This window comes from Nomascus leucogenys, chromosome X, assembly GCF_006542625.1.
Source record: "Nomascus leucogenys isolate Asia chromosome X, Asia_NLE_v1, whole genome shotgun sequence".
Lineage (NCBI taxonomy): Eukaryota > Metazoa > Chordata > Mammalia > Primates > Hylobatidae > Nomascus > Nomascus leucogenys.
The window spans coordinates 63,012,828-63,040,764 of record NC_044406.1 but is presented as its reverse complement, the minus strand read 5'-3'; the positions used below and the strand labels follow the sequence as shown (position 1 = coordinate 63,040,764).

General features: G+C 52.5%; 1 protein-coding gene across 3 annotated transcripts; it reads right to left on the bottom strand.

Moving 5' to 3' along the window:
• Window positions 1-645: 645 nt before the first annotated feature.
• Window positions 646-26,880, bottom strand: NLGN3 (neuroligin 3). 3 transcript variants are annotated; one of them, XM_030807069.1, is made up of 8 exons: window positions 26,747-26,880; window positions 23,553-24,209; window positions 22,854-22,913; window positions 18,265-18,324; window positions 16,438-16,587; window positions 7,506-7,691; window positions 4,018-4,807; window positions 731-2,595 (listed from the first exon to the last, which is right to left on the bottom strand). In XM_030807069.1, exons 2-8 carry the CDS (start codon window positions 24,007-24,009, stop codon window positions 1,752-1,754), a joined length of 2,547 nt encoding a protein of 848 aa, XP_030662929.1. In that variant the 5' UTR covers window positions 24,010-24,209; window positions 26,747-26,880; the 3' UTR covers window positions 731-1,751. The 3 variants fall into 3 exon arrangements, with proteins under 3 accessions (XP_030662930.1, XP_030662931.1, XP_030662929.1); XM_030807070.1 differs by lacking the exon at window positions 22,854-22,913 and having other exon boundaries at window positions 646-2,595; window positions 26,747-26,870; XM_030807071.1 differs by lacking the exons at window positions 18,265-18,324; window positions 22,854-22,913 and having other exon boundaries at window positions 646-2,595.
• Between the last annotated feature and the right edge of the window lie 1,057 nt (window positions 26,881-27,937).

Sequence of the window (27,937 nt, the reverse complement as noted above, 5' to 3'; positions counted from 1 at the left end):
TGAATCCATGCCTCAGGGTTGACAGGGAGTCACTGATCACAATCCTGTAGAAAAATCGCTCCCAGGGCCCCAAGGACTTCTCCAGTTCTAATTCACAGAGCAGCAAACAAGTATCCCTGGGGAAGGAGAGGGCCTCTGCTCTGTCAGTCACTCAAGGCCAGGGAGTCCACGTCTGACGCTGCACTGGATTCAGATAGGAGAAAGAATTTCAGCCTGTTAGAGGTCAAACCTCCTCCCAGCCCCCAGTCCAAGGTGAGGGCAGGGTGGTTGCAGCAGAGGAGGAGGAGGAGGAGAAGGAAGAGGAGGAGAAGGAAGAGGAGGAGGAGGCCGCAGCGGTGGCAGAGGAGGAAGGAAGTATTTTTGCCATTTCATTAGGAGGCCTGAAGCGCTGAGAGGAGGCTTCAGCTGCAGGAACCCAGCGCGCTGGGGGCAGGGGGATGGGAAGAGCAACCCGATTAAGATTGGAGAGGCCTTCATGCAGGGGCCCCCAACCCCCAACCCCCAACCCCGCACAATGCAGCCCAGACTCGTATCAGCTTAAAGATACAGGAGGCAGGGGGAGGCTGCCCGATTGCCTGATTCCCAGCCCGCAGAGGGACCCTGTCCAGAGGTCTGTTGGGGCAAGTCCTGTGCAAGGGAGGCAGGTTGGGAGTGCTAACTGGATTTTTTATTTTTATATCAAGACACTGTGTTTAAAATTTTTACAAAGGACAAACTCCATGGGTTTCCGTTAGTGTTTTAAGAACTTTTCTTTAAAAAAAAAAAAAAGCCAACAACAACAAAAAACACCGCCTTTTTGAAAGAGAAATGACAGACACAAAAGACTGTAAAGAAAATGGGGCGAATTTCTGATAGCATTTCCCCAAGGGCAGAGGCAAAACCCAGATCAGACCTGGGGGCCCAGTAGTGATGTGGCTTCCATAGTACATTGTTCACCAAATCTAAGGTCCCCTGGTCTGGCCAGGCCAACGCTGTTGGCCTTTGGGGAAGCAGGTTACCCTGCAGGCTCTGCAGCCCTCCACACAGACACAGAGAGAGTTGGAGATCTCTCCCCTACGGCCCTCCAGCCCCATCCAGTGCTAGCCCCTTTCTCCTTCCACCCCATGGTCTTGCTTGAATCTTTCCTTCCTGGGGGTCCTGTTCCTTGGTCTGATTTTGTCAGCACTGGGGGTCCTAGAGCCAGAGAGACCTTCGGGCCTGAAGCCCTCCCTTCCAGAGCCTCTTAGCACTCATGGGTTGGAAAAGCATCTGTTCCAAAATTAAAAAAGAAAAATCAACAAAACAAGACCCAGAAAAAAGACCAAGTCCTGGGGAGGAAGAGCTATCCTGCTCTTTAAAGCTCCCAAGTCTGGAGTTGGTCGGTGGTGCAGTTCCAAGAGAGGCCGAAGGCGAGCACCAAGGGGGTGTCCAGCTGTTGCTTTCAGGCCCCCCAGGAGTGTCTGTGGTCAGACTCAGGGAGCTGGCTTCAGCTGCTGTTTCATGGGTCCTCGTTTTACCGAGGACTCATCTGCGTCCCCATTTAAAGGGTTTGTTCAGGTTTACTTCTGTATTTGTGTTTTTGTACATGCGGGTGCATGTCCACATCTGTCTATGTTTGTGCAGGTGGATCTGCTGTAGGATGTGGGTGCGTGCGTATACATATGTGTGTGTGTGTGTGTGTGTGTCTGCGTGTGTGTGTGTGTGTGTGTGTGCATGTGTTCCTGGATCTGGGAGGGAGGGAGCCGGGAGATTGGCTGTGCTCTGAGTTGGAGCTATACCCGGGTAGTGGAGTGTGAGTGGGGCAGCCCGGTACTGTTGAACCCTGCGGCAAAGGTGTTATAGGGGTGCAATGTCTGCAGCCCTACCAGGGAGTTGGGGATCATAGTGATGGTGTTGGGGGTCATGAGTGGGATGTCATCCGGGGAGCGCCGCAGGGTCAGGGTGTAGTCGGGCAATGCAGTGAGGCGCAGCGTGTCATGGGGGGGACCGGCCTCACACTCGTGGTGGGTGGGGCCCAGTTGTAACGCCGCCAGCTCCTCCTCTGGAGCAGCTCCCAATTCCGGGGCCCCGGCTCCCCGCTGAGGGCTAGGCTGCCGCAGGGGTTCCTGGCGCCGTTTGTCCTTGCGGTAGTAGAGGGCAGCGAAGGCCAGAACGTTAAGGAACAGGAGGGAGGCCCCCACGGCGATGGTGACACTTAATTCAGTGGAGTAGTCACGAGGGTTCTCCACCAGGAGTGGCCCTGCGTCCTGGTCCCCGTTCCAGGACCCCTGGGCATTCTCGTTGCTGTAGGCAGGTGAGATGGCTGGCCGCTTGGTGCTCCAGGTCTTGCCATTGGGCCTGCGGGTGATGTGGGAGCTGTGGGTGGTATCCGGAGGCGGCACTTTGGTGGTGGTGGACGTATAGTGGAACATGTCATGCAGGTTGTATAGGTGGGGCACCAGATGTTTCCAAAAGGCCACTTTAGTGGCCCGGTAATGATCTCGGACCCTTGGTTTCAGCCCGATGTGAAGGTAGAGCTGGTCTCGGGGATTGTATTTGGACCAGGCCACTTCCTCAAAGCGGTTGGCCTTGGTGTGAATGAACTTGGTGTCCTGGGGGACTGGCTTGTTGGGATCCCTGAAATATCACATGGAAATCTGGGGTCACCACTCTATCTGGATGAGGAAAAGGCCCAGCATTTTTCCTCTGACAGCCAAACCTCTTACCCAGTTCAGAACTTCCCACCATTTCCACCTTTTTCAGGGTCCCCCTGCTCTGCCCACACCTGCTTCTTCCCCAGGGCTTGAACTCCTATCTCCTCCTTCCCGGCGCTCATCCTTTAAGATTAAGGCTACAGACGCTTTTGCTTTGCACATGCTACTGAGCATTTATCAATCTTTTCAGCTGCCCAGTTTTGCCAGGAGCCCCTAATAAAGGCTCTTTCTTTTATTAAGCAAGCAGAAGTGCTGAACCTGAAGTCAGTCTTTTTTCTCTTTCTTTCTTTCTTTCTTTCTTTCTTTCTTTCTTTCTTTCTTTCTTTCTTTTCTTTCTTTCTTTCTTTCTTTCTTTCTTTCTTTCTTTCTTTCTTTCTTTCTTTCTGTCTCTCTCTCTCTTTTCTTTCTTTTTCTTTTTTTTTTTTTTTGAGACAGAGTCTTGCTCTGTCACCCAGGCTGGAGTGCAGTGGGACAACCTCGGCTCACTGCAACCTCTGCCTCCTGGGTTCAAGCAATTCTCCTGCCTAGGTAGCCAGGATTACAGGCGGCCGCCACCACGCCTGGCAAATTTTTTGTATTATAGTAGAGACGGGGTTTCACCATGTTGGCCAGGCTGGTTTCGAACTCCTGAGCTCAGGCAATCCGCCTGCCTTGGCCTCCCAAAGTGCTGGGATTACAGGCATGAGCCTCTGCGCCTGGCCCTGAAGGCTCTTTCTGAAGTACTGCATTCCTATTTCACATGGCCTGTGACCAGCTAACCTTGAATCCCATAGTGTGTGTGTGTGTGTGTGTGTGTGTGTGTTTAAGATAAGGTCTCGCTCTGTCACCCAGGCTAGAGTACAGTGGCGTGATCACAGCTCAGTGTAGCCTCAACCTCTGGGGCTCAGGCGATCCTCCCACCTCAGCCTCCCAAATACCTGGGACTACCGGCATGCACTACCATGCCCGGCTAATGCTTTTTCTTTTAGAGACAGGGTCTTTCTATGTTGCCGTGGCTGGTCTTGAACTCCTGGGCTCAAGTGATCTGCCTGCCTTCGCCTCCCAAAGTGCTGGGATTACAGCCGTGAGCCACTGGGCCTGGCTAAATCCCATAGTTCTTCCAGTAACTCTCATTCCTTCCTAGTCCCGATGCTAACTGAGTTCTGAGCCTCAACAACATTTTTGAAGGAAGGAAAAATGGCATGAAAGACTCAGGAAGTGGAGGTAGGAAGATGAGTGAACGGGTACCAAGCAAGATTTTGGGAATATCTTAGGAAGGGATATGATGGAAGAGGTTTAGCTAGAGGAGCAGAGGGGAGGGCATGCTGGGGTCTCAAAGAAGAAAAAAACCCTATTTTCTCCTTACCCAGTCTTGGCAAAGTTGGTCCAATAGGTCATGACGACAGCACTGAGCATAACATCATTCTTGGAGAAGTTGCAGGGGAAAAGGTCAGTGGGGCCTACCATAGGAACCCCAAAAACATAGGGTACTTCATCCCCATGAGCTGCATCTGACCAAGCAGGCTTCATGAGGCTCTGGCAGTGATGATAGAAGGCGTAGAAGTAGGTAGGCGAGCCGTAGCGGGCATGCAGATCGGCTGTCACCACTGAGGGCTCCACCCACTGGTGGTCAGTGAAGAGTGCCACCAGTGTTTTACGGCGGGTCTCAGGGTTGTCACGGTCTGCCCAGTCTGTATACATGAACTTGATGGTCTCTCGCAGGGTGTCCTTACCCTCAGGGTAGCCATACAGATTGTCCACAAAATTGGAGACGGAATAGTCAAAGTCAGTGCCAGAGACACCATCCTCAGGGTCCACCACCCCTTCCACAAACTTGAGACCCTCGCCCTGGTTGACACCTAGCATGATGTCATAGTTGAGGAACTCGCCCTGCTCCATGAGGATCTCAGGGTCATCAGGAATGACATCACCATCAATCACAGGGCCAAAGGCCACGTGGTAGCGGGCTGGCTGGATGTCCTGCTCTACCAGCTCCTTGGCACTCTTTTGCCGAAGACAGTCCACCATATCCACGGTGTCCAGCACATTACAGCCCACTTTGTCTGCCAGCAGGCTGGTGTACTTCACTGGTTGGTAGTTCACAGCCCAGCTGGACAGAGCAGAGCCACTTTGGATGATGGCTCTCTGGAAAAGTCCTACAGAAGACAGGTAGCACCAGGTCAGATCTGTTGTGTCATACATAGCCATAAATCCCCTCATTCCTTTGTCACTGAGGCTGCCCCATGGTTTAAATGGGCTAGGAAGGGGTAACAAATCTTTTGGCAGGGGATGATGTAGGGCCAAAGGAGGGGTTGCTGAGCCCCTTCCTTGACAGCTTCCTCCATCCCTTTCCTGTCCTGGTGCAATGGCTGGTAACTTAGGGGTTAAGGCAATGTCAGGAAGAATTAACCCCTTGAATCCCAGACATCAGCCCCCTTATGCCGCCTCTCTTTATCTCTCCTTGTCTTCCCCTCTTGCTTCCTGCCCAGCTGGGCCCAGCTCCGTGCCAGCGCACCACCAGGGAGCTGGCACTTGCACCACAAAGGAGTCTTTTTCATGAGAGATGAGAAATGCAGGCAGGCAAGAGCCCCACATTCTGAGGGTTTGGGGAAGGAGCCCAAGGGCAAAGGCCTTGGGGTCTGAAAGTCTCCAGGGAACCTGTGCTCCCCGTCTGTGGTCTCCACTGAGACTTCGTTTTTTTTTTTTTTTTTTTTTTTTGGAGATGGAGTTTTGCTCTTGTTGCCCAGGCTGGAGTAGTGCAATGGCAGGATCTTGGCTCACTGCAACCTCTGCCTCCCAGGTTCAAGCGTTTCTCTTGTCTCAGCCTCCCGAGTAGCTGGGATTACAGGCATGCGCCACCACGCCCGGCTAATTTTGTATTTTTAGTAGAGATGGGGTTTCACCATGTTGGTCAGGCTGGTCTTGGACTTCCAACTTCAGGTGATCCGCCCGCCTCGGCCTCCCAAAGTACTGGGGTTACAGGCGTGAGCCACCGTGCCTGGCAGAGACTTTCCTTTTATCTGAAGCTACTGATACTTCAAATTCAGATTTTCCCCTAGCAGAGAGGGAGCCAGTCCCCCAAACTCAAAAAGAAGATAATTTTCCCCTCTAGAAAAAAAAAAGGATATCATTCTCTCCCTGGCCCCAACATTCCCAAGGGAGAATTTGTCCCTCAGGCACACAATTCCATTCCTTTAAGAGAAAGCCAGTTTGCATGAGTGGAAAGAGAGGGAAAGAAATGATAGATTACTACTTAAAAGACAGCCTCATTTTCCCAAAGATTATTCTCCATGCATCAATTACAGAAAAACAGAGAGAACAGATCTTTAAAGAAGTCAAACCTCGGCCAGGCACAGTGGCTCACGCCTGTAATCCCAGCACTTTGGGAGGCCGAGGTAGGCGTATCGCTTGAGCTCAGGAGTTCAAGACCAGCCTGGGCAACATGGTGAAAACCTGTCTCTATAAAAAAAAATTATCCCCAAAATTAGCCGGGCATGGTAGCATGCACCTGTAGTCCCCAGCTACTCTGGAGGCTGAGGCAGGAGGATCACTTGAGCTTGGGAGGAGCAGGTTGCAGTGAGCTGTGATCACACCACTGCACTGGGGGACAGAGCCTGGGGGACAGAGCGAGATCTTGTTTCAAAAAAAAAAAAAAAAAAAAAAAGGCAACCTCCAGAGACACAGGCCCCCTATGAGACAAAGCATAGCACCACTCCAGGAAAGGCTTTCTTCTCCTGGGGGAGGAGTCCCCAGTCAGAGGAGGCACAGAACGTCTTTTCAGGCCAAGGCACCCTTGCAGCCCATCACTTCACCCTCCTTTGGGGAAAAAGGGAAGATTCCTGTTCCCACTATGGTCACCTAGGAACACAGTCTCTCTCTTTAGAGATGCAGATCCCACCTAAGTCTTCCCTCACCAGAGTAGTCCCTGGAGGGGCAAAGACAGAATTTCTAGGTCAAAGAAGGTGGTTCTTCTCTCTCAGAGAGACAGAACTTCTTCAGAGAGACGGAAAGTCTTCCCGTGAGAATGTCCCTAACTCAGGGGGTTAATGTTCAATTAAAAAAGAAAAAAAGCATCCTCGCTCACAGATTTCCTTACTTCAGAAAAGGGCACCTATTTCAGGAAGATCTTTTCTTCATGAGAAGCTCAGCTTTGCCTCTCAGAGATAGAATGTTCCCTGTAGTCCAGAGGTGGAGAAAACATTTCCTGCCGAGCAAAAAGGACCTATTCTGCTCTCTTGGAAGGGTCACTGGCAAAGGGACCCACCACAAGGAGAGAGGCCAAAAATGAGAATCTCCCCAGCAGCTTGCACAGTCCGAGAAGAGGTCTGGAGTCTGATAACAGACCATCGTCCTATGGAAGGAGCCCACCTCGTGGGTTAGTGACTCTCATTTCAGACCCACTTCCCGCTCTAGGACGTTTCCCCTCTTGTACAGACTTGTTCTTCAGAGAGAAAGGCAGAGAATGGGTGTTTCTTAGACCTAGAAACCAATTTCCACCCTATGTCCCTACTGTGAAGTAACATGTCCTTCCCATACTGAAAGATCCTCCCCAACCCCTGTCAAACTATTGTCCTTTGAGGGGACAATTGTTCTATTCCCACTCCCCCAAATAAGACTCCCACATCAGGAGAATCTTGCTTTCCCGGGACATAAATGGGATTCTCTTCCTTCCCTCTCCAGCTTTGGGAGAAGTACTTCTCCCAGAGAAACATTTCTCTTCCACTTCTTGCCAAAGGGATACCAAGCTGGTAGAAGAGAGCTGGCCGATTCCCTTGGATGCCCTGGGGCATGGATGGGGCACGCTGGGACAGCCGGCACTTGGCTAGTTCATGTTTTGCCCCATGAGTTACTCACCCTCTGAGTGATGTGACAACGTGAGGAGGCTGACGCAGGATGCACCAATGCCCGAGCCAAAGACGGTGATCCGGCGGGGGTCTCCCCCGAAGAAGGCAATATTCTCGCTCACCCAGCGGAGGGCCTGGATCTGGTCAAGGAGCCCATAGTTGCCCTTGGCAGCCTGATCTCCAGTACTCAGGAAACCTGGATTCAACAAAGAGCATGAAGACAATGAAGGCAGAGGGATGGAGGATTTGGGTGATGACGGCAGGCAGGGACAACAGGGGAGGTGGGGATAGAGAATGAGCACGCAGCGTAGTTCTTCCCACATAGTTAACTTAAACCAGTGCTCCTTTCTGCAATGTCCAGCATCGTCAACAGAGGAGGGGTCGGCTCCCTGCCTCCCACCTGTTATCCAGCTTGGAAGGAGGGGTCTGCAGACCATTTGAAGTGGATGCCTCCAGGTGGGAGACAAACTGCAGAAACTGCAAATGTCCAGAACTCAGCATTCTCTGCCCTGATGTACTATTGGGGACCTTACCCTAACATCTGGCAAGATAGAATGGAAACCCTGGAGTCAGACGGTCCTTGATTTGAATCCTGGCTCTATCACATCTTAGCCATGTAGCCTTGGGCACTTAATTTAAAATCTCTGGGCCATAGTGTCCTCTTCTGTAAAATGGGGATAAAAATACCTCACAGGGTTGTAACAAGGATAAAATGAACATAAGCATCTATAACATGCTGGGCACATTGTAGCTCTATAGTTACTTCTCTTTCCCCTTTCTTCTCTCTCCAAAGGAAGTGTAGATGATCCCAAGAGGCAACAATCCCTAAGCTCTCCTTGCCCTTCCTGTTCAAATTAGTCCCTCTCCACTTCTTTCCGGGGCCTCGATGGCCCCCTTCCCCTCATTTTCAGGGCAGCTCCTCATTTCCCTCCCTTGGAGGCCTAAGGAATCAGAAACTCTGGGGGTGGGGCCCAGCAATCTGTGTTTTTAACAAGCTCTCCAGGTGATGCTGATACCTGCTGAAGTTGAGAAACCACTGGGTCAGACCGTCTTTTTCATCTGGCGGAGAAATGGGGAAGTAGCGCAGTGCGTTACCACAGAAACAGGTCTTCCCGCCCCCCCACTGGAATTTGCTGCTGAGGAGACATGTCACCATGGAGACTACCTTCCCACCCACCTGCTGGGATTTGCTGCTGTGGAGACTTGTTGCCATGGAGACTACCTTCCTGCCCACCTGCTGGCTATCCCACAGAGATGTCCTATATTCCCCCCTACTCTGCTTCCATTTTAGACTGAGCCTGCGGCCTTATTTCATCTCTCTTCCCTGAATCCTTGGGTCCCTTGGAAGGCTCTGTCTTCTCCTGCCCTAGGCTTTTGGAAGAAGTCTTTGGAGGTGGGTAATTGTGGAGCTCCTACACACTGGAAACCCACACTTGGATCAGTATTTTTTACTCCCCAGTTAAAAGCTCATTCACAGCACCTGGAATCAACTTTGTGAGCGGCCATGTTGGAGAAGACTCCCAGAGCTCATGGGGAGTTCTCTGGCGGTCCTTGCAGTCCATAGGCAGAGGCTGAATTCAAATAGAACTCAAGCAGTCACAAGACCTCACCACTGTCTTTCTCAAGTCTTTCTGTACCTTGCAAAAGAGCTCATCTCATCCTCTTCAAGTGTGTTATTAATTTACCTCTGGTACAATTAAGTATGTAAAGTACTTAGTTATTTCTCCCGGGCCCTAGTCACAAGTCCTCTTTAGCCCCAGGTTCCAGAGGAGGAAATGAGAATGAATTAGAGAAAGCCTGCATGAGGATGAACGAAGGAACCCTTGCTCTTCCAGACAAGGAAATCGGCTTTTCCTTTGCGTGGCCCATTCAGAAATTGAAGCTGCTCCTTTGAGTCTTAAAAACTTGGCCGGGCATGGTGGCTCACGCCTGTAATCCCAGCACTTTACGAGGCTGAGGTGGGAGGATCACTTGAGGTCAGAAGTTTGAGACCAACCTGGCCAATGTAGCAAGACCCTGTCTCCTTTTATTTTTAAAACAAAACAAATTAGCCAGTTGTGGTGGTGCATGCCTGTGGTCCCAGCCACTCAGGAAGCTGGGGCTGGAGAATCACTTGAGCCTAGGTGTGAAGGCTGCAGTGAGCTGTTATTACCCCACTGCACTCCAGCCTGGGGGACAGAACGAGACTCCATCTCTAAAAAAGCAACCAAAAAAAAATCTGTCAAAACCCAACTCTGTTGACCATGATCCAACCCAGCTGCCCAAGCGTTGGGACCCTCCAGCAGAAATCACTGTCCTTCTTTCAGTCCTCCCTCCCTCCTCTCTCCTTCCCCTGTATTCTCTTTTCCTTTTCTTTCATTTAGGCAATAGTGGTCTTGGCTTCAGCCTTTGCCAAGGCATCATTTACTGAAATGTGTCAAACATGCCTGCCCTAATCAGCAGGCAAAGCCTGCATTTGGATGTAGTAGAGCAGATTTCTCCAACATACCGATTTCCTGGGTTAGGAACAAAGGCCTGAAAGGGCTGGATGGAGGATTTATTTATTTGTTATTATTTATTTTTTTTAGAAGGAGTTTCACTCTTGTCGCCCAGGCTGGAGTGCAATGGCACGATCTCGGCTCACTGCAACCTCCGCCTCCCAGGTTCAAGTGATTCTTCTGTCTCAGCCTTGCGAGTAGCTGGGATTACAGGTGCCTGCCACCATGCCTGGCTAATTTTTGTATTCGTAATAGAGATGGGGTTTCACCATGTTGGCCAGGCTGGTCTTGAACTCCTTACCTCAGGTGATTGGATGGAGGATTTGACCATCACTCTCTGCTTCCTCAGATCCTATGAGCCTCTGGATAAGGGGCCCTGAAGTGTGTGGATGATGCCATGTCAACGATCCCTACTCCACGAAGAGTCCTGCTTGAAATACTATCTCCAGGCCAGGTGCGGTGGCTCACGCCTGTAATCCCAGCACGTTGGGAGGCCAAGGCAGGCAGATCACCTGAGGTCGGGAGTTCGAGACCAGCCTGGCCAACATGGAGAAACCCTGTCTCTACTAAAAATACAAAATTAGCCGGGCTTGGTGGCACATGACTGTAATCCCAGCTACTAGGGAGGCTGAGGCAGGAGAATCGCTTGAACCTGGGAGGCGGAGGTTGTGGTGAGCCGAGATAGCGCCATTGCACTCCAGCCTGGGCAACAAGAGTGAAACTCCATCTCAAAAAAAAAAGAAAGAAAAAAGAAATACTATCTCCAACAGGCTCAGGGAGATGACAGCAAACCTGACCAACCACAAGCACACAAAATCTGGCATTCTGGGAGAGGTCACTCACTGCTAGTTCCCCAGTAACTCAACCATCCACAGAAACCATGTGAGAATGAAGGCTGAAATACCAAACTCCATAAACTGTCAGAATAAATCGGAGCCAGTCTCTTTGGGCCCAAGTTTATACTGCAGTTCATGGTAAACTGCTCATCAACAGAAGATGGGGGAATCTGGCAGATTGTAACAAAACCAGATATTTGTGTCACTCAAGGCTTGATGTTTACTGGGTTTTCGGTTTGCCTGGAGGGTACCTGAGCAAGTATGTAGGATTCAATTCTGGAACCTGGAGTAAAACTTGGCAAGTGCCTGCTTCCTCAGCCTCAGGGATTTCCACATCCTGTATCCTGCTGGAGTCCCTTTCTTTGTTGGCCTCAAGCCCAGTGGGGCCTTCTCAACTAATAGCTACCCCTCTGCCTTGGAGAGGATCCATGGATTAGCCTGTGACATTCTCAACATGCACGAATCACTCAAGATATCTAGAAAAGCACCTTAGAGGCCAGGCGTGATGGCTCATGCCTGTAATCCCAGCACTTTGGGAGGCCGAGGCAGGTGGATCACCTGAGGTCAGGAGTTCAAGACCAGCCTGGCCAAGATGGTGAAACCCCGTCTCTACTAAAAATACAAAAATATGCCGGGCGTGGTGGCAGGTGCCTATAATCCCAGCTACCTGGGAGGCTGAGGCAGGAGAATTGCTTTAACCCGGGAGGCGGAGGTTGCAGTGAGCCGAGATCACGCCATTGCACTCCAGCCTGAGCGACAGAGCGAGACTCTGTCTCAAAAAGAAAAAAAAAAAAAGAAAGAAAGAAAGAAAAAAGAAGAAAAAAGATAAGCACCTTAGAATGAACCGCCTGATGGGTTCAGTGCTCAGGAAAGCTGATGGGAAGGAGAGTGAATGAATGCCTGTGACTGGGGTCCAAAACGAACCACCTGTTCTGGGATGCTTTGGGCAACAAAACAACAAAGGCCCCACTACGCAGGAAAATTCCCCGCCGGGCGCAGTGGCTCACGCCTGTAATCCCAGCACTTTGGGAGGCTGAGGCGGGCGGATCACCCGAGGTCAGGAGTTCGAGACCAGTCTGGCCAACATGGCGTAAACCCCCGTCTCTACTTAAAAAAAAAAAAAAAAAAGCTGGGTGTGGTGGTGCACGCCTGTAATCCCAGATACTCCGGAGGCTGAGGCACCAGAATCGCTTGAACCCGGCGGCAGAGGTTGGCAGTGAGCTGAGATCGTGCCACTGCACTCCAGCCTGGGTGAGAGAGCAAGACTCTGTATCAATAAAAAAAAAAAAAAAGAAAAGAAAATTCCCAAGCATCAGGGACAAACCCATGTTCTACATCTGGTGTCAAGAGACAAAAACATCTTATATGTACCCAGGATCCAATACGGGCTTATTGATTATATTTGTGTTCCAGAACAGGAACTGAAGGGTATGCAGAAAGTGGTGAGGAACTTCTGAGCAAATCTCAGTGTAGGACTCCTTCTGAGTTTTCGGTAATATTTGATCATCAACTGCTTAAGCCCAAAGAAGAATGTTCCTGCCCCCTAGATGTGCTGTTCTGGTTATCCAAATGACAGAGGGCTGTCAAGTGCGAGTTCTTAACCTGACTTTCATGGATGAACTTAAGGGGGATCTGTAAAATTGTTTTTTCTTTCTTTTCTTTTCTTTTTCTTTCTTTCTTTTTTTTTTTTTGAGATGGAGTCTCACTCTGTCGCCCAGGCTAGCGTGCAGTGGCGCGATCTTGGCTCATTGCAACTTCCGCCTCCCAGGTTCAAGCAATTCTCCTGCCTCAGCCTCTTGAGTAGCTGGGACTACAGGCGCGTGCCACTATGCCTAGCTTATTTTTGTATTTTTAGTAGAGACAGGGTTTAGTTGGCCAGGCTGGTCTTGAACTCCTGACCTCAGGTGATCCGCCCACCTCATCCTTCCAAAGTGTTGGGATTACAAGTGTGAGTCACCACACCCAGCTCTGTAAAATTGTTAAGCGCGTGTGTGTGTGCATGCACGCATGTGTGCATTGTTCCAGGGGAGAGTCCATAGCTTTCATCAGAATCTCAAAAGGGTCCAAGATCCCCCAAAAGGTTAAGAACTTCTGGTGTAGAAGCTTAATGATTAAAGCAGCTGCAGGACTGTGAAGTAATCAGCAAATCAGGATATCATACGGAGTGCTCACCAGCGACAGCCTTCTGTGCGGCCCACAGTTCCCAACTGACACTGTGGAGACTTCACATCCTACGTGAAATGCCGAGTCTCTCCCTAAATCCTAAGTCTCTCCTTCTGTTTCCTCTCTGCTTCCTTTCCCTGACTCTCTCTTGTCCTCTCCTTTTCTTCTCTTCCTTGCTTTCTCCTCTCTCTCGCCCTCTTTTCCGTGCTCTCTTTCTTCATTCCTAGCTGCTCTGAAGCACATTTATAGTATTCTTTGTATTTTCCAGTAAACCTTACAGAATGGAGCATTGTGTTTATATTTTTTTAAGCAGCTGAGTTGAGTGTTTTCTGTCACTCTAAGAAAAGAAAGTAGCAAAATTACTTTTGGCTTTGAACTACCGTGTACATGTGCCTGTATATCTGTTTGTAATTACATTTGCGCGTTCATTCCTCTCTAGAAACTGTGCAGCCCAGCCGGGCGCGGTGGCTCATGCCTGCAATCCCAACGCTTTGGGAGGCCAAGGCAAGTGGATCACTTGAGATCAGGAGTTCCAGACCAGCCTGGCCAACATAGTGAGACCTTGTCTCTACTAAAAATACAAAAATTAGCTGGGTGTGGTGGTGCACACCTGTAATCCATAATCCCAGCTGCTCGGGAGGCTGAGGTGGGAGGATCACTTGAGCCTGGGAGGTCAAGGCTGCAATAAGCCATGATTGCACCACTGCACTCCAGCCTGGGTGAGAGTGCGACTCTGTCTCAAAAAAAAAAATTAATTAATTAATTAAAAAAAGAAAGTGTGCAGCCCTAGTGTGTGGGTTTCCAGACACCTTCATGGTACCATGAGATTCAACAGGACAGAACAGCTTACAAGAGCCTCACCATGGTGTCTGAGGTGATGCAGAAAGACAGAGGGGCAGGGGCAGAACCATGACATCCCAACATCCCAAGCCTACCAGACCGTGGGGAGGCCAGTGTGAATGGCCTGCATGCTCCATATTCAGTGTCCCGGGCGCCACTGAAGGGGACAGACTTTGCTTTTTAAAGGAACATCATTTCTGCAGTTTGAACCCCAAAAAGGTGTCTTCCTATCTCACATAGTATTCATTGTGAACCAAGAGAAGATTGCTGTTCTGCACATACAACTGCACCCAGAAGTGAAATGCAGCCCCGGAGCCTCTGAGATTGGAACTGACAAAAGCAATATAGTCAAGAGAAAATTAAGGGCCAGGCGCGGTGGCTCATGCCTGTAATCCCAGCACTTTGGGAGGCTGAGACAGGCAGATCGCCTAAGGTCAGGAGTTCGAGACCAGCCTGGCCAACATGGTGAAACCCCGTCTCTACTAAAAATACAAAAATTAGCCGGGCGTGGTGGCAGGTGCCTGTAATCCCAGCTACTCAGGAGGCTGAGGCAGGAGAATCACTTGAACCCGGGAGGCGGAGGTTGCAGTGAGCCGAGATGGTGCCATTGCACTCCAGCCTGGGCGACAGAGTGAGACTGTGCCTCAAAAATAAATAAATAAATAAATAAATAAATAAATAAATAAATAAGCAAATTAAAATAAGGCCCTTGAGGTGGGAGGATGATCACTTGAGCTCAGGAGTTCAAAACTGGCCTGGGCGAGAGTGAGACCCTGTCTCAAAAATTAAATAAAAATGAAATGAAATAAAATAAAATACGGTCGTGTGCCCTAACTAGCCATGGAATAAGCCATGCCTAACTGCTGGTTTAGCACCCATATGCCTACAGACCTGACCAAGAGCCTACACTCCCGCTGAAACTCTTCCTCCAGAAAGAAGTTGCCTTCTTCATGCCACTACAGGGATGCGGGGCTTGGGGGAGCATGAGCCGGACCCTGTGTGCTTAGTCACCCTCTCTGAGGCACTCGTTTACCTCAAGACCTTGGCCATAGATAGGCATGGGTGGTCACCAAGGAAGGTACAGGGTTCAAGGGCAGCCTAAATGACTGACATAAGCTTGTGCACAGCAGAGAATGCGGGGGTGGGGAGGTGTATGGGTGCATATGAGGAGGCATTTGGGCAATGAGTGCATATGCATGGGAGTATGTGTGTGATGGGTGGGAGTGTGCAGGGGACATGCTTAGAGTACAAAGAGTGTGTACGTGGGCATATACGGGGTAAGGAAGTGTGGGGGGACTTGGGGGATGCGGTTGGGCCTGGGTCGTGTGTGTGCATGTATGGATACAGGTGCAGCCCCATGTACACGGATGTGTATATATTTGTGGGGTTGGGTGAGGGGAGAAGTGCATGGGTCTGTGCTGGGTGTACATATGCAGGCTGTGTATGGAAGAGTGTATGCATGTATATGCATGCATGCATATGTGGATGTGTGTGGGGGGAGTGTATGTGTAGGGGAATGACATAAGGGCAGTGTGTGGGATGTATGTAGATGTGGATATGGTGTGTGTGTAGTATCTGTGTATGTGTGGGGTGGGACAGTGTGGACAAACAGGTAAGAGTATACGTGTGTAGGGAAGGGGAATGTTGGTTTGTGTTTCTGAGGAGATAGTGAGGGACAGGTGTGTGTGGTAGTAGGTGGGTGTGTAAAGTGGATGTGGAAGTGGGGTGTGCAGGGGGACACGGGCGTGTGTAGGTATTTGTGGGGGGTGGGTGGAAGGAATATTTATATACATTTAAGGTGTATATGTGTGGAGTTTGGGTGTGGACATGGATGTGCAGGGTATAGGTTTTTGTGTGGGCTGTAAATATGGGGGTAAAATGTGAGTGTGCGTGTGTATGCGTCGTGGGTATGGGTGTAGATGTGGCTACAGAGACATGGGGAGAAGCATATGAGCATGTGTGTGTGTGTATATGCGGAGGGTGAGAGCCATCTGCGGGGCGCAGACATGGAGTACACAGACCGTGTGGGTATCTGGATATGTGTTCTGGAGAGACTATGTGAATGGAGTTACCTGGAGTGCTGGGAGAATGTGTTTATGTGTGAGGGGCCTGGAGATGTGAATGTGGGGCTAGGTGTGTGTACTTTATGGGGGTGAGTGAGAAATCGCCATCTTCCTGCAGGTGCATGGCGGGGTGGATGTGTAAACACATGAAGGTAAATAGGTATGTGGCCATGGAGTGGGCTGGAAGGAATATCTGTGCATGTGTGGGGTGTTTAGAGATGTGGGGCGGGTGGGTAGAGGTGAAGCCAGGACAGTGGAAAATTGAAGCATCCTACAAAACTCAGCCAAGTGAAAGTCTGGAAGCAGAGACCTGGCTTGGGACCTGAGAGAAGGTGTGAAGTTTGAATTGAATTTCCGGTGGCATCTAAACCTTCCAAGAAAGGGCCTGGGGATATGGGGAAGCCCCTAGCATTTGGGTAGGGGCCAGAGGATAACACCATTTTGACTGTGGTTATTAGCACCAGCTAGAGAAGCAAGGCTATCTGTTTTTAAATTCTCCAGCATTCTTTCCTCCCTCCTTGAGAAGCCAGTCTTCCTTCCAGGCACCAGGCAGGGAACCATACCTAGCACTCCAACCCGATAGTTGAGGGTGATGACGATGACATTGCCATAACTGGCGAGGACGCTGCCATCAATCATGTTGCCTGTCCCTTCCATGTAAGAGCCTCCGTGGATGTAGACCATGACGGGTTTAGCACCACTGTCCCGGATGTCTGCAAGGAGAAGGGTGAGACACAGGCTGGGTGGGATGCCCTTCCTCCCCCACCCCCGCCAGCCCGGGGGGTGGGTGCGGGCAGCAAAGCTATCCCAGGTGCCAGGACACCACCGCCATCCCTGAGGGCAGGACTCATGGGGCTGCTCAACCTGGAGCTCAAGCATCAGCCCGAGACAGTGGGGCTTCAGTGATCTTTTTAAAGGCTTTGGTTTCAAGTGCCTCCCAGCTGAAGGCAGCCAGGCATGTGATACAGCCAGGCCTCAGTGGGCCATGGCTGGGCCCTGGGGGCGGGGAGCAGCAGAAAGAGGAAGGGCTGGTCCTTTAGCCACATCAGGTGAGTTGCTGCCCTGGGCACCCAGGAGTCCTGGGACCTGACATGGCTTTAGAGAGCAGGAGCTGGGGAGCCCTGAAACCCCCAAGACTAGACCAGTTACATGGAAAAACGGCCATTGGCAGCAGCTGGCCCCCCAGTGCAGACAGAGACAAGAGGTGTGGGAATAAGGGGTGGCACAGGGAGAGAACAAGGAAGGATGTGGGGAAAGGGGAGTGAATGGCAGAGATAGGGTGGGGGGAACCTTGTTGACATGGTTTCTTAGCCATGTGCCCATTTCCCCATTCTCCCTGGGCAGACTTAACCAGAAGCATTGGGGATGGGGCAGAACTAAGAATGACAGAGCCTGCTCCCAATCAGCACCAAGATGAAGATGGAGACTCCCCAGAGGCCATTCAACAGGGGACCATCAAGAGGCTGCTCCCGAGCCCAGGCGGCACAGCATCGGGGCTGGGGCAGTCAAGAGAAGGCTCCAGGCCTGATCACCTCTGCCTGTAGCCTGTCAGTCCGTGAACTGGACCAATACTCTCTGCCATGCCAGCACAGCCCTACCCATCACCACTGGGCCCCCCTGAGCTGCCTGGCCCCTTCGGGGCAGAGGGGCAGGGCCAGGGCATGGAGGAGGAAGGGAATGCTCTCTGCTGCGGAGCAAACAGAACTTGTTTCTCCAAGGAGGAAGGCTGGTCCGATCATTGCCCAAGGATCTTATGCCATCTATTGATGGCTGTGGAGTCCTGGCCTCAGCCTGGCATTTTAGCCCAGTCTTTCTGGCTTTGTCTTGTACCTACAGCAGCCCCTAGCCCCGAGACCATCTCTCTCTTTTCTAGAAGGCTGGGGAGGTTCTGGTGCTGCTTTTCCAGCTCCTTTGGTTGTCACTGCCTCATTCCCCAGTTCACCGTCCTGCGGGGCCCCTCTGCCAGAAGCCAGGCTCCCTGTGAGACACAGGGATCTCTTCACTGAAACACAGGTAATCTCCTTGCCGTTCTGTTGCCTTTGTCCTCTCCCCGCCCTCAGTGGTCCTGCTTTCTCTCCACTCTCCCTGCTGCTCAGTAGGGGCAGGTGCCTCTGAACCACAGAAGATGGGGAAGGGGCGGGAGACCCAGGCAAGGAGGACATCCTCCCCATGGCTCTGCTTGTGATCCCCTGCTCCTGCCAGCCATGTCCATCACCCCGGAACTCCCAGTGGCCAACAGGGCCAAAGACAGATGAACAGCCCAACGGCCTTGTACAGGAACAGAAACACACCAACGGACAGACAGACAGACAGACGGGGCTTCTCCCCATCGAGAAGGGGAGGGGCTCTGTGCCATGCACCAGCCGCCGCGCCCTGCAGCCCCCAAATACCTTCATCTTCATCCCCGTCATTATCCGCTAAGTCCTCGCCCTGTTTCTTAGCGCCGGATCCTGGGGACCAGACACGGGGAGACACAACAGCACAGAACAGAGAACAAAACAGAGAGAGAATTCAAAAACAGCATGACTGCAGTGTGGCCCAGCAAGCCAGCTCCGGGCCTGGGCCCAGGACAGGCAGGAGGGATGGCAAGAACTGAGGGAATGGGTGGGCTGAGGCCCAGACCTTCATCAGGATGATGGTGTTGCAGGCCCCTGCTGTGCTGGCCTCTCTGCACCGCCCTGCCCCGCCTCCCTGTCCCCAACAGCCCATCTCAACCAACTACCTTTCCAGTGAGGAAGGAGGTAGCAGCAAGTGGGCCAGGGCACAGAGCCAGAGACCCACTCAGGGGAAGGATTTATTCTGGGTGGAAGGGGCTGCTCGTGTGTACACAGGCAGGTCGAGCTGGAGAGCAGGGTCAGGTACCAAGGGTGAGGGGTGACATTGCCAGCAAGTGTGGAGGTTATGGATACGAGGTACTTAGGGCAGAGACGTGTACAGGGACCCCAGGCCTGAGCTCCTGGGGCCCAGTGGGCAGGCTCAAGCTGGGCCTCAGCTGACCCTGATTCCCACAGGAGAAAATGGGAGATGAAGCTTTCCCTCTGGTCTTCCTTATTGGAGCCCCTGCTCTGGTTAATGGCAAATGGGGTTCCTGCCCACAGGAACCAGTGTTGAGAGCAGCAAGCATTGCTCTGAGATGTAGAGAGAGCCAGAGAGGGAGAGAGGGACAGAAGAAAGGGGAAGAGGAGAAAGGGATGGTGAGAGAGAGAAAAAAAAATAGAAGAGAAACAAAGAGATAGGAATAATGGTCACAGCTCCAACCATGTACTGAATATTCACTATGTGCCAGACACTCTACTTCTGCCATATTGTTTGATCCCTACACCCCAGTGAGATAGGTCCTATCCTTATTCCTGTTTCACTGATGGGGAAACTGAGGTTCAGAGGGGTAAAGTGACTTGCTCAAGATCACACAGCTAGGAAGTGCTAGAGGTGCGATTCACACCCAGGTCTGCTTGACTCCAAAGCCCATGGTCTTTCCACTGCAACATGCCACCTTTCTGGGGTGGGGGAAAAGGGAAGGGAGGGAAGAAATAGATGAGAAAAGCAGTGGGGCATGTAGGGGAGGGGAAAGGAGGGGAAGAGAAAAAAGAGACTAGAGGCGAGAAGGGAGACATTTAGGGGCTAAGCTGGCACAAATTCTCCTTCCTGTTCTAAGGAGGCTAGAAGTGCATCCTGGCGATGGCTGTGGAGGGAGAGGACCGGCTGTCTGGATGCTGGTCAGTGTGTGGAAACAGAGGGGGCTGTGCTGCCACCCCAGGCATCTATGACATCAGATACCCTCAGCCTGGAGGGAGCAAAGAGCCCTCTTTCCCAGCCGGTCTGGACTCTGATGACTAGATTTCCTTACAGCCATTCATCAAAACAGGAACTGCCCTCATCCTACAAAATGGCTTTTCAACTAGGACAAGAGCACAGCTCTAGGGGAGAAATTGCCTCTGGCTCCCTGAACTTCCGGTGGCACCTACCGTCTTAACACATTAGCTCAACACCTGCCAGTGCTGTCCTCAGAAACCTTAATGGGACATGGGCATCATCCCTCACACTGTTGACAGCCTACCAAACGGAAAGGAATTGCTCATCCCCAGACACGAATTCCTTCCAACTTGATGGGGTGGGGTGTTGGGGAGATGGGGCAGGTCTTTCCCAGGAAACTCTTCATTTCCCATCATCCCTGACTTAGAAGATACGTCCCTTGTGAACCCCTCTGTGAGTGTCCCTGGGTTGCTGCATTGTCCCAGCCTCCTTCACACAGATGCCTCTGCTCCTTCAGCCTGGCACTTGCTGAGCAGCTCCTAGCTGCCACGCCTCTCACCCAGGTCAGCCTGACTGCAGACCACCATTCCCAGACCCTGCGCCGCTGAGGGATCCCAGCCAGGCCGGTCCCCAGACCTCTGCACACCACAACCCTAACGACCTCCGGGGATGGGTCTCCCTCAAGAGGCGGGATTTGTCACTTCCAAATGGCCACCAGGTCCTGGGTAGGGAACTAATTTGAACAGTGAAATGACCAAATGCCTTCCCTTGCACTGTCTGGAACCCACTTCCTGATTGGCCCATGGGACTTAGGGAAACCAGCTGAGTTTTTTTTTTTTTTAGATGGAGTTTCACCCTTGTTGCGCAGGCTGGAGTGCAATGGCACCACCTCTGCTCACTGCAACCTCCACCTCCCGGGTTCAAGCGATTCTCCTGCCCCAGCCTCCCGAGTAGCTGGGACTACAGGTGCGTGCCACCACGCACCTGTATTTTTAGTAGGGATGGGGTTTCACCATATTGGCCAGGCTGGTCTCGAATTCCTGAACTCAAGTCATCCACCCGCCTTGGCCTCCCAAAGTGCTGCAATTATAGGCATAAGCCACCGCACCCGGCCAAACCAGCTGAGTTTTAATACAAGGCTAAGAGCTTCTTCAGAGCAGTGATTAGGCCTTTAGTCATTTCTAAATCTTTCCTCTACCTCATATCCCTCCACATCCCAACAACACCTAGCACATGGCCTTGCCCACAGTCAACAATCACGATTGGTAAATGTGCGTGTTTGAGCCGGGGCTTCCAGTCTGCTCTCTGGCCACACTCTCAGGGCTGGACTGGACAGCCCAAAGATCTTACTGGGCGATCATTCTTCCTAAGAAATGGTTAATGTGAATGCCATCTCCTCTCCTGCAGGGGTTTTTTTTTTCTTTTCTTTTTGAGACGGAGTCTCGCTCTGTCGCCCAGGCTGGAGTGCAGTGGCACCATCTCAGCTCACTGCAAGCTCCGCCTCCCGGGTTCACGCCATTCTCCCACCTCAACCTCCCGAGTAGCTGGAACTACAGGCGCCCACCACCACGCCCGGCTAATTTTTTGTGTTTTTAGTAGAGACGGGGTTTCACCGTGTTAGGCAGGATGGTCTCCATCTCCTGACCTCATGATCCACCCGCCTCAGCCTCCCAAAGTGCTGGGATTACAGGCGTGAGCCACCGCGCCCGGCCTCTCCTGCAGGTTTAAGAGACCTTCTTCCTGAATTCATTTACAGGCTAATGGAATGCTAAGGCCAGAGCTGTACCCTACCAACCTCAGATGTGGAAACAGAGGTTCTTGAAGGAAAAGACTTGCCTAAGGTTTCATTGTGAGTTGGCAGCAGAGCTGGGACTCAGGCCTTGTGCTTCCCAGACCTGTACTCTTTCTGCAGCACCATGATGCTTCTGAATTACACAAAGAAACATCAATTGCCTATGGTGTGTGAGGTTCTGGGTGGGTTATGGGGCTGTGGTGAAATACTATCCCTAGAGCAGCGGGTCTCACTCCATGCTCGGGTGTGCATTAGAAGCACTCAGGGCTCATGTTCAACATATAGATTCCCAGGCTGTGCCCCCAGAAATTCTTATTCAGTAAGGAGCACCCCATCCCAGGAATCCTGACAACCCCATTCTGAGAAACCCTGCCCTAGGACATCAAAGGAAAACAAACTCCCAGCTTGCCAGAGGGTTGTAGGGATCAAGCTGTGATTTTTCCACCTGTTCCTTAGGCTGTTACTGTTCCAATTCTCCCCAGCCCAGCCACATCTCACCATTTTTTTGAGTTGGGGAGATGGGAATGAGCAGATGGGAGTTGCTTCTGTGTGCTACAGTGGAAAGAACACGCCCTGAGGGTCAAGAGACCCAGGTTTTGGTCCCAGCTCTGCCACAGACCAGCGACGGGGGCCTTGAGCAGCAGCAAGTCACTCCCCTGGGCCTGTTTCCTCATCTGTAAAATTGGGATACTGATTCCTGCCTTAGACGCTTCCAGAGATATAGGGAGGATTCTATAAGGTAAATGCCAAGGCACTTTACAGAAAACATAAAGTGATATTCCAACAGGAAGAATTATTATACAGGAGGAGAAACTCCTCTCAGCATGAGGGTAAATTTAAAATTCAGGATCTTTTGCCTCCTTTAAAGTCCATAGTTCCCAGAGACCCCCAAGTGCTGCCACCAGAGCAGCTTGGGTCTATCAGCTACACTCTGGCCAGAGGTAGTGGGGTGGGAGGCAGAGGTGTGTATGGCAGGAGTTACTAAATCTGTGTACACGTTTGGTCTAAGCTTCAGGGTGGGAAAATTGAGTCTAGACTTTCAATCCAGGAGAAAGAACACAGAAGGGATGGTCTTCTGGCTCCACCCACTAGGAAAAGGGTGGAGCCTCTGGCTCCATCTTGGCTTCCTAGAGTTTCTCCTGAGGTGTCACCGAGAGAGCCACTGGCTCTGCCTTTGGCACACACTTTAGGGTGGAATTTGGGGCTGGGAAGATTGGAAGAAATAGGGTTGCTGCTTCTGCTCTGAGCCTGCCTTAGGCCACCAAATCCTCCCTGCAAGGCAGCCAGGGCCCTCAGATGAGGTGGCGCTTATGCCTGCTCACTGCCCCCTGAGCCTGGGCTACTTGGAGGAAGGCTGGGTCCTGGGGGCAAGGGCAGGTGGGCAGACAGTCCTCCCTCTCTCTCTCTCTCCCTCCCCGCCGGCTCGCTACCTACCTCCTTTCCTACAAATTTTCTTGTTGGGCTTTCGGGCGCATTCCTTGGAAATCCGCTTTACTGTAAAATGAATAAAAAACTAAAAAATAACAGGAGGCCTCTGCCCAGGGGCATGCACCCCCCACCCCCCAGGCCCCAAGAGCTGAGCTGCTCTGCAGGCGGCACATGGCAGAGAGCCTGTCCCACCATCTCCTTGTTTCTGTCACTTACCTTAGTGTGACCCCCGCGGGAGGAGGCATCAGCTAGTGAAAGAGGAGGCACCTAAGCATCGCCCACCAGGCTTACCCCCCCGCCCCCCACATACCCAGTGCCCTTGGCCACACACACCTACCACCTTTCGAAGCAGGTGGAATGGCAACAGGGGGGCCTGGTGGAGCCAGCATCCTCCCGCGGGCAGCTGCCAGCCGTGACCCATACTCCCCCAGGGGACCCCCATCCAGCACTGGACCTAGACCCGTCAGAGCTCTCAGGCCGGGCCAGGCCCCTTCTGGCAACAGTGTCACTCACACATGGGAGCTCAGACAATGCTGGGAGAGGGAAGAACAGGGAGGGGTGTGGGAGGCCAAGCAGAGTGATGGTTAGAAGCATTTTCACAGACAGACAGACGCATGCTGTTGGGCACACAACCACATGCAAGCCACAAACACAGCAGGGCAGGCGGGAGGCAGGGAGGGCACAGTGCCTGGCCGCAGCACTCACCATCCTCCGTCGGCACATAGACGTTCAGGTAGAGACAGTCTTCGTTGGGCTCCTGGATGTAAGTAGCGACGATATCCAAGTTGGCAGTGAACCAGACTGGCAGCATGACTTCGGGCACAGCTGTGTGGATGTTCTGGGGGCACACTGGGGGAAAGTGTGTGGCGTTCCGGATGCCCGACCAGGATGGGGGTGGTTCAGGGGGCAGGAAACGTTTCTCGCCGATCGGGGGAGCTGCATAGGGCACCCCCAGGTATTGGTCCACAGGCCCCAGGATCTCACTGGGCAGTGGTACCCGGGCACCCCTTAGCTTCCCAAAGTGAGTGTTGACTGTGGGTGCTGGGGCCTGGGTACTGGCCCTCAGCGCCAAACTGAGGAACCACAGGGTGAGGCACAGGCTCCTGCCAACTGTGGGCTTGGGGCTCAGGGACAGCGAGGGCGGGCCAAGCCGCAGCCACATGTTCCGGGCAGGGGGACTGGCAGGAGAGGCAGACTCCAGGGTCACAGCATCAGCCCAACAGGCAGCCCCTTCATGGCCACACTGACTTGAACCTCAAAACTGAGCTCTCGAGGGACACCTACAGGTGCCCAGCAACGTAGAGAGCAGGTCGTCCAAGCACCACAGCTTCAGAAAGGGGACTTCCTCAGGGCCAGACAGGCCTGTGGAAAGAGGGAAGTATGCGTCATCCAAGATGGTCTGGGAGGGCAACAGAGTTGGTCTTTGGGGGCCCCGCTGGGCTTGGGCTATTCTCTTATAGGTAGGAGAGGTTTCACATGCCCAGGGGCCCAGGGACTCACAGATGATCCACTGCCAATCAGAACCATTCTATGTGCCTGGCCATGGCTGGAAAATCCAAGGGGTTTGACAGTGACAGTTGCTGCCACTGCAAGTTCCCAGTGCCCAACTTCAACTCCACAGCCAAAGGGGTTCATCAGGGTCGGCTGGAGCCAGAATAGCATGTGACAGCCACGGGGTGGGGAGAAACAAAGATGGAGCTCAGGTCCCCAGGCATGCTGCTTGAACAGAGCTGTGTAGCCCTTGGGACCTGGTAAGCCCACACAGGGACCTCCACTTCAGGACAGGATGGGATTGTCAACCTCACTCCGGGACACTAAGACACAAGAACAGAAAGCAGCAAATCGGCAGAGTTCCACAGAGAGACTCCCTCACCCTCAGGCAGGGCAGAGGGCGGGACAGCCATTCATCAGAGTCCTCCTCGGACCCTCCTGCGCCCCTCCTGTACATTTCTCCTCAGCCCTCACTGCTCCCAAATCCTTAAGCCTTGGTCCTTTCAGTTGGCTCTCTCTTAATTCACACCGAATTCCAGGAGTGAGGCAGAAAGAGTTCTGCCTAGCACCCTAGGCATTGTGGATGCTCTTCCGGTGTATTATAAAATAAACAACGGAGCATGGGGAACACATATTCAGAGACTCATAGAAATAAACTCACAAAGACTCAAAGAGGGAATGAGAGAGACCAAGCCAGGATCACAGACACTGCGATATTCACTCACAGAGACATACATTCCAAACCCACAGAGATCCCCTCATATAGTCCCACATTCTGAGACAGAGCACCTCACACAGCCAGAGCCTCACAGAGTGATACATTCAGAGACACACACAGAGACTTACTGAAATATAATCACACATACCCGCATAGGTAAATATCCAGACACATGCAGCATAATGGTGACACATAGGTGGAGACAGAAACAGAAATAGCAACACACTCAGACACACAGGCCTTCTGACACAGTTACACAGTCAACACATAGACACAGGCACACACAGATACTCCCGCATGCTCTCGCACACACACGCACACACACGCACATTCACGCCACATGCACATTTAGTTTTCCTCCATTTCTCCCGCCTTCCCGGATTGCAGGCCTGCTCCTTTAAGAACTGGCTGAAGGGGTGGGGGAGGGAGATTGGGAACGCCCGGCAATCAGCCACCACGAGAGGGGAATGAGAATGTGTGTGTGTCTGTGTGTGTGTGTGTGTGTGTGTGTGTGTGTGTGTGAGAGAGAGAAGAAAAAGGAAGAGGAGGGAGGGCGGGTAAAGTGGCTAAAGGGGTGGGGGCTCAGAGGAAATGAGGAAATGGGGAGCAAAGTATGGGGGGTAAGATCCCAGACACTGCCCAGAATGCACCCGGGTGGGGGGAGGAGGGGAAGAGGAAGGAAGGGGTAGGAGTAGGGAGGTGGGGCAGGAGGGAGTGGGTGGGTGTGTGTATTGGGGGGGCATAGTCCGCAGCTGAGTTCACACAATCCCCCCATTCACCGTCTCCATGGCAACTCCAGGGCACAGACCGCTCATTCACACAGCTTCCCCACCAGCAACCCCCCCACATTAACCCCCTCGGTGCTGCCCCCACCCCACAAATTCCATTAACCCTTTCGGGATGCCCCCCTCTCCAGTAACCCTTCAGCGCCAAATGCCAAATTCTCCTTTGAGTCAATTCCCTGCAGCCCCTCCCCCGTGAGCACCTAGACAATCGGACCGACCCCCAAACGCCCTCTGTAGCCTAGGACCCACTGTGAATCCCCAAGGCCAAGATCTCCATCCTGGTCCAACTTGCAATTTGGGAGAAGACAAGGGGAGGCAGCAATGCCGGGGATGAGAATGGCATCTGGGGCTACTTTTGGGGCTGCAGCGGTGCTGGGCGCGGGGCATTGTGCAGGAATGGACCAATATTGACAACTGCAGTATTGGGGGCTACGAGGGCTTGGAATGGATTGGGGGATGGAGTTGCACTGGAATGGGGGAGGATAGGATAAAGGCCTCCATTGGGTGGGGGGGCTGCAGAGAGTGGGGGAGGGAGCCTGGCTATGAGATGCTATGATGGAAGGGGGATGGGGCTGCACTGCAGGGGAGGGGGGACTGGCAATGTGCAATCCCGGGATGGGGCTGGGGGCCCTCAATAGGGGTATTTTGATGAGCATGCGGGATAGGCTGTGGAAATAGAGGGACCATGGGCGGGAGGATGATAGGGATGCGGGATTTAGGGAGGAGGTAGAGGAGAGAACAGAAGCGGGGGAGGATCGGGGGTCAGGGGTGCCGATGGAGAACATGGGGTTGAGAGGGATGGGGGCCACTGGCTGGGGAGTGGAGGAGCCTGGGATTGGGAGGGGTTAGGATGGGGGCAAGGTATGGGCAGCTAGAGGATGAGAGACCGGGGCAGGCGGCCTCACCTGTTCCCCGGGCTGCTGCAAGCGACTGAACCGAGCCACGGACCACCCATATCGCCTCCAGGCCAAGGGCTCCGCACCCGAATCCCCGAGATCAGCTCTCCGGCAGCCTGGCTGCTGTGCCCGCGCACCGAGGGGGCGCGCTGCGCGTGCCCGGACACGGGGGGGCGCGGTCCCTGCCATTAACTCCTTTTGTGCCAGAGATGGCTCAAGTCCTGGGGCATGGCCCAATTCCCCCCATGCTCAGGCACGTTCCGCTCCCTCCCTCTCATGCGCGCGCGCGCACACACACACCTCAGATTGCAAGCTATCAGACAGGTGATCTTCCAGGGCAGCTAGCCCAAACTTTACCTGCAAAGCTTGAGACTTTGTCCCAAAGGGAGAAACTGAGGCACTGCCTGCAGGAACCCTCAGTCATACTACACAAAAACACATCTCCACCTCAATCAGCATCCCTTATTTCTCAGCACCAGCACTACCCAAGCAGCAACCAGTGGGGCCACTCTGCTCTCATCCTGTCACTCTCCCAAAGGTCAATGCTGTTCCCTTCTGCTGCTTCTGCTGGGGCATGTCAGACGGTCAGCATGCCAGTTGTCTGACCGTTTCAGTCTCTCCCCTCCAGGTTCAGTGTCTTTGTGTCTTGTGTTTTGGTATGTGGCACACCTGCCATTTGTTTAGCAACCCCCAAGCCCCTCTGAATGTCCCTCATTCCAGCCAAGCCTGTACTCCTGTGGCTCCTCAGAATGTTTATGTCAGGATAGAATAAGTGAGAAGAAAGCTTCGGTCATGTTTGCCTTTACACTGTCGGGGAGTTCCATTCCTTGTGCACGCAACTCTTAAACTTGGTAAGTCCCATATAGGCAAGGGCTTCGTGGGCCTCAAAAAGGGCTATTTTATTTTTTATAACTTGGGTATTGATTGGTGCTCCTGGTTTTGCCAGCACACTAGACACTTCCCAGTAATAGGGTGCAACTATGGCTTGCATGTTATCCTTAAGTTGTCAAATCATCCTGTACCACCCACTCACAAGGCTGAGGCTGATCCTCTTCCAGCCCTAGCTAGGCAGGGCAGAAGACTCCAAGACTCCATTGTAGTAAACCAGTTGGCTCTCCTGGACAGCCTTGGATCTAGAACTCAAACTGGAAAGCAAGAGGGCGAGAATGGCCCTGCTGCAGCTCCAAATGTGACTCTGGG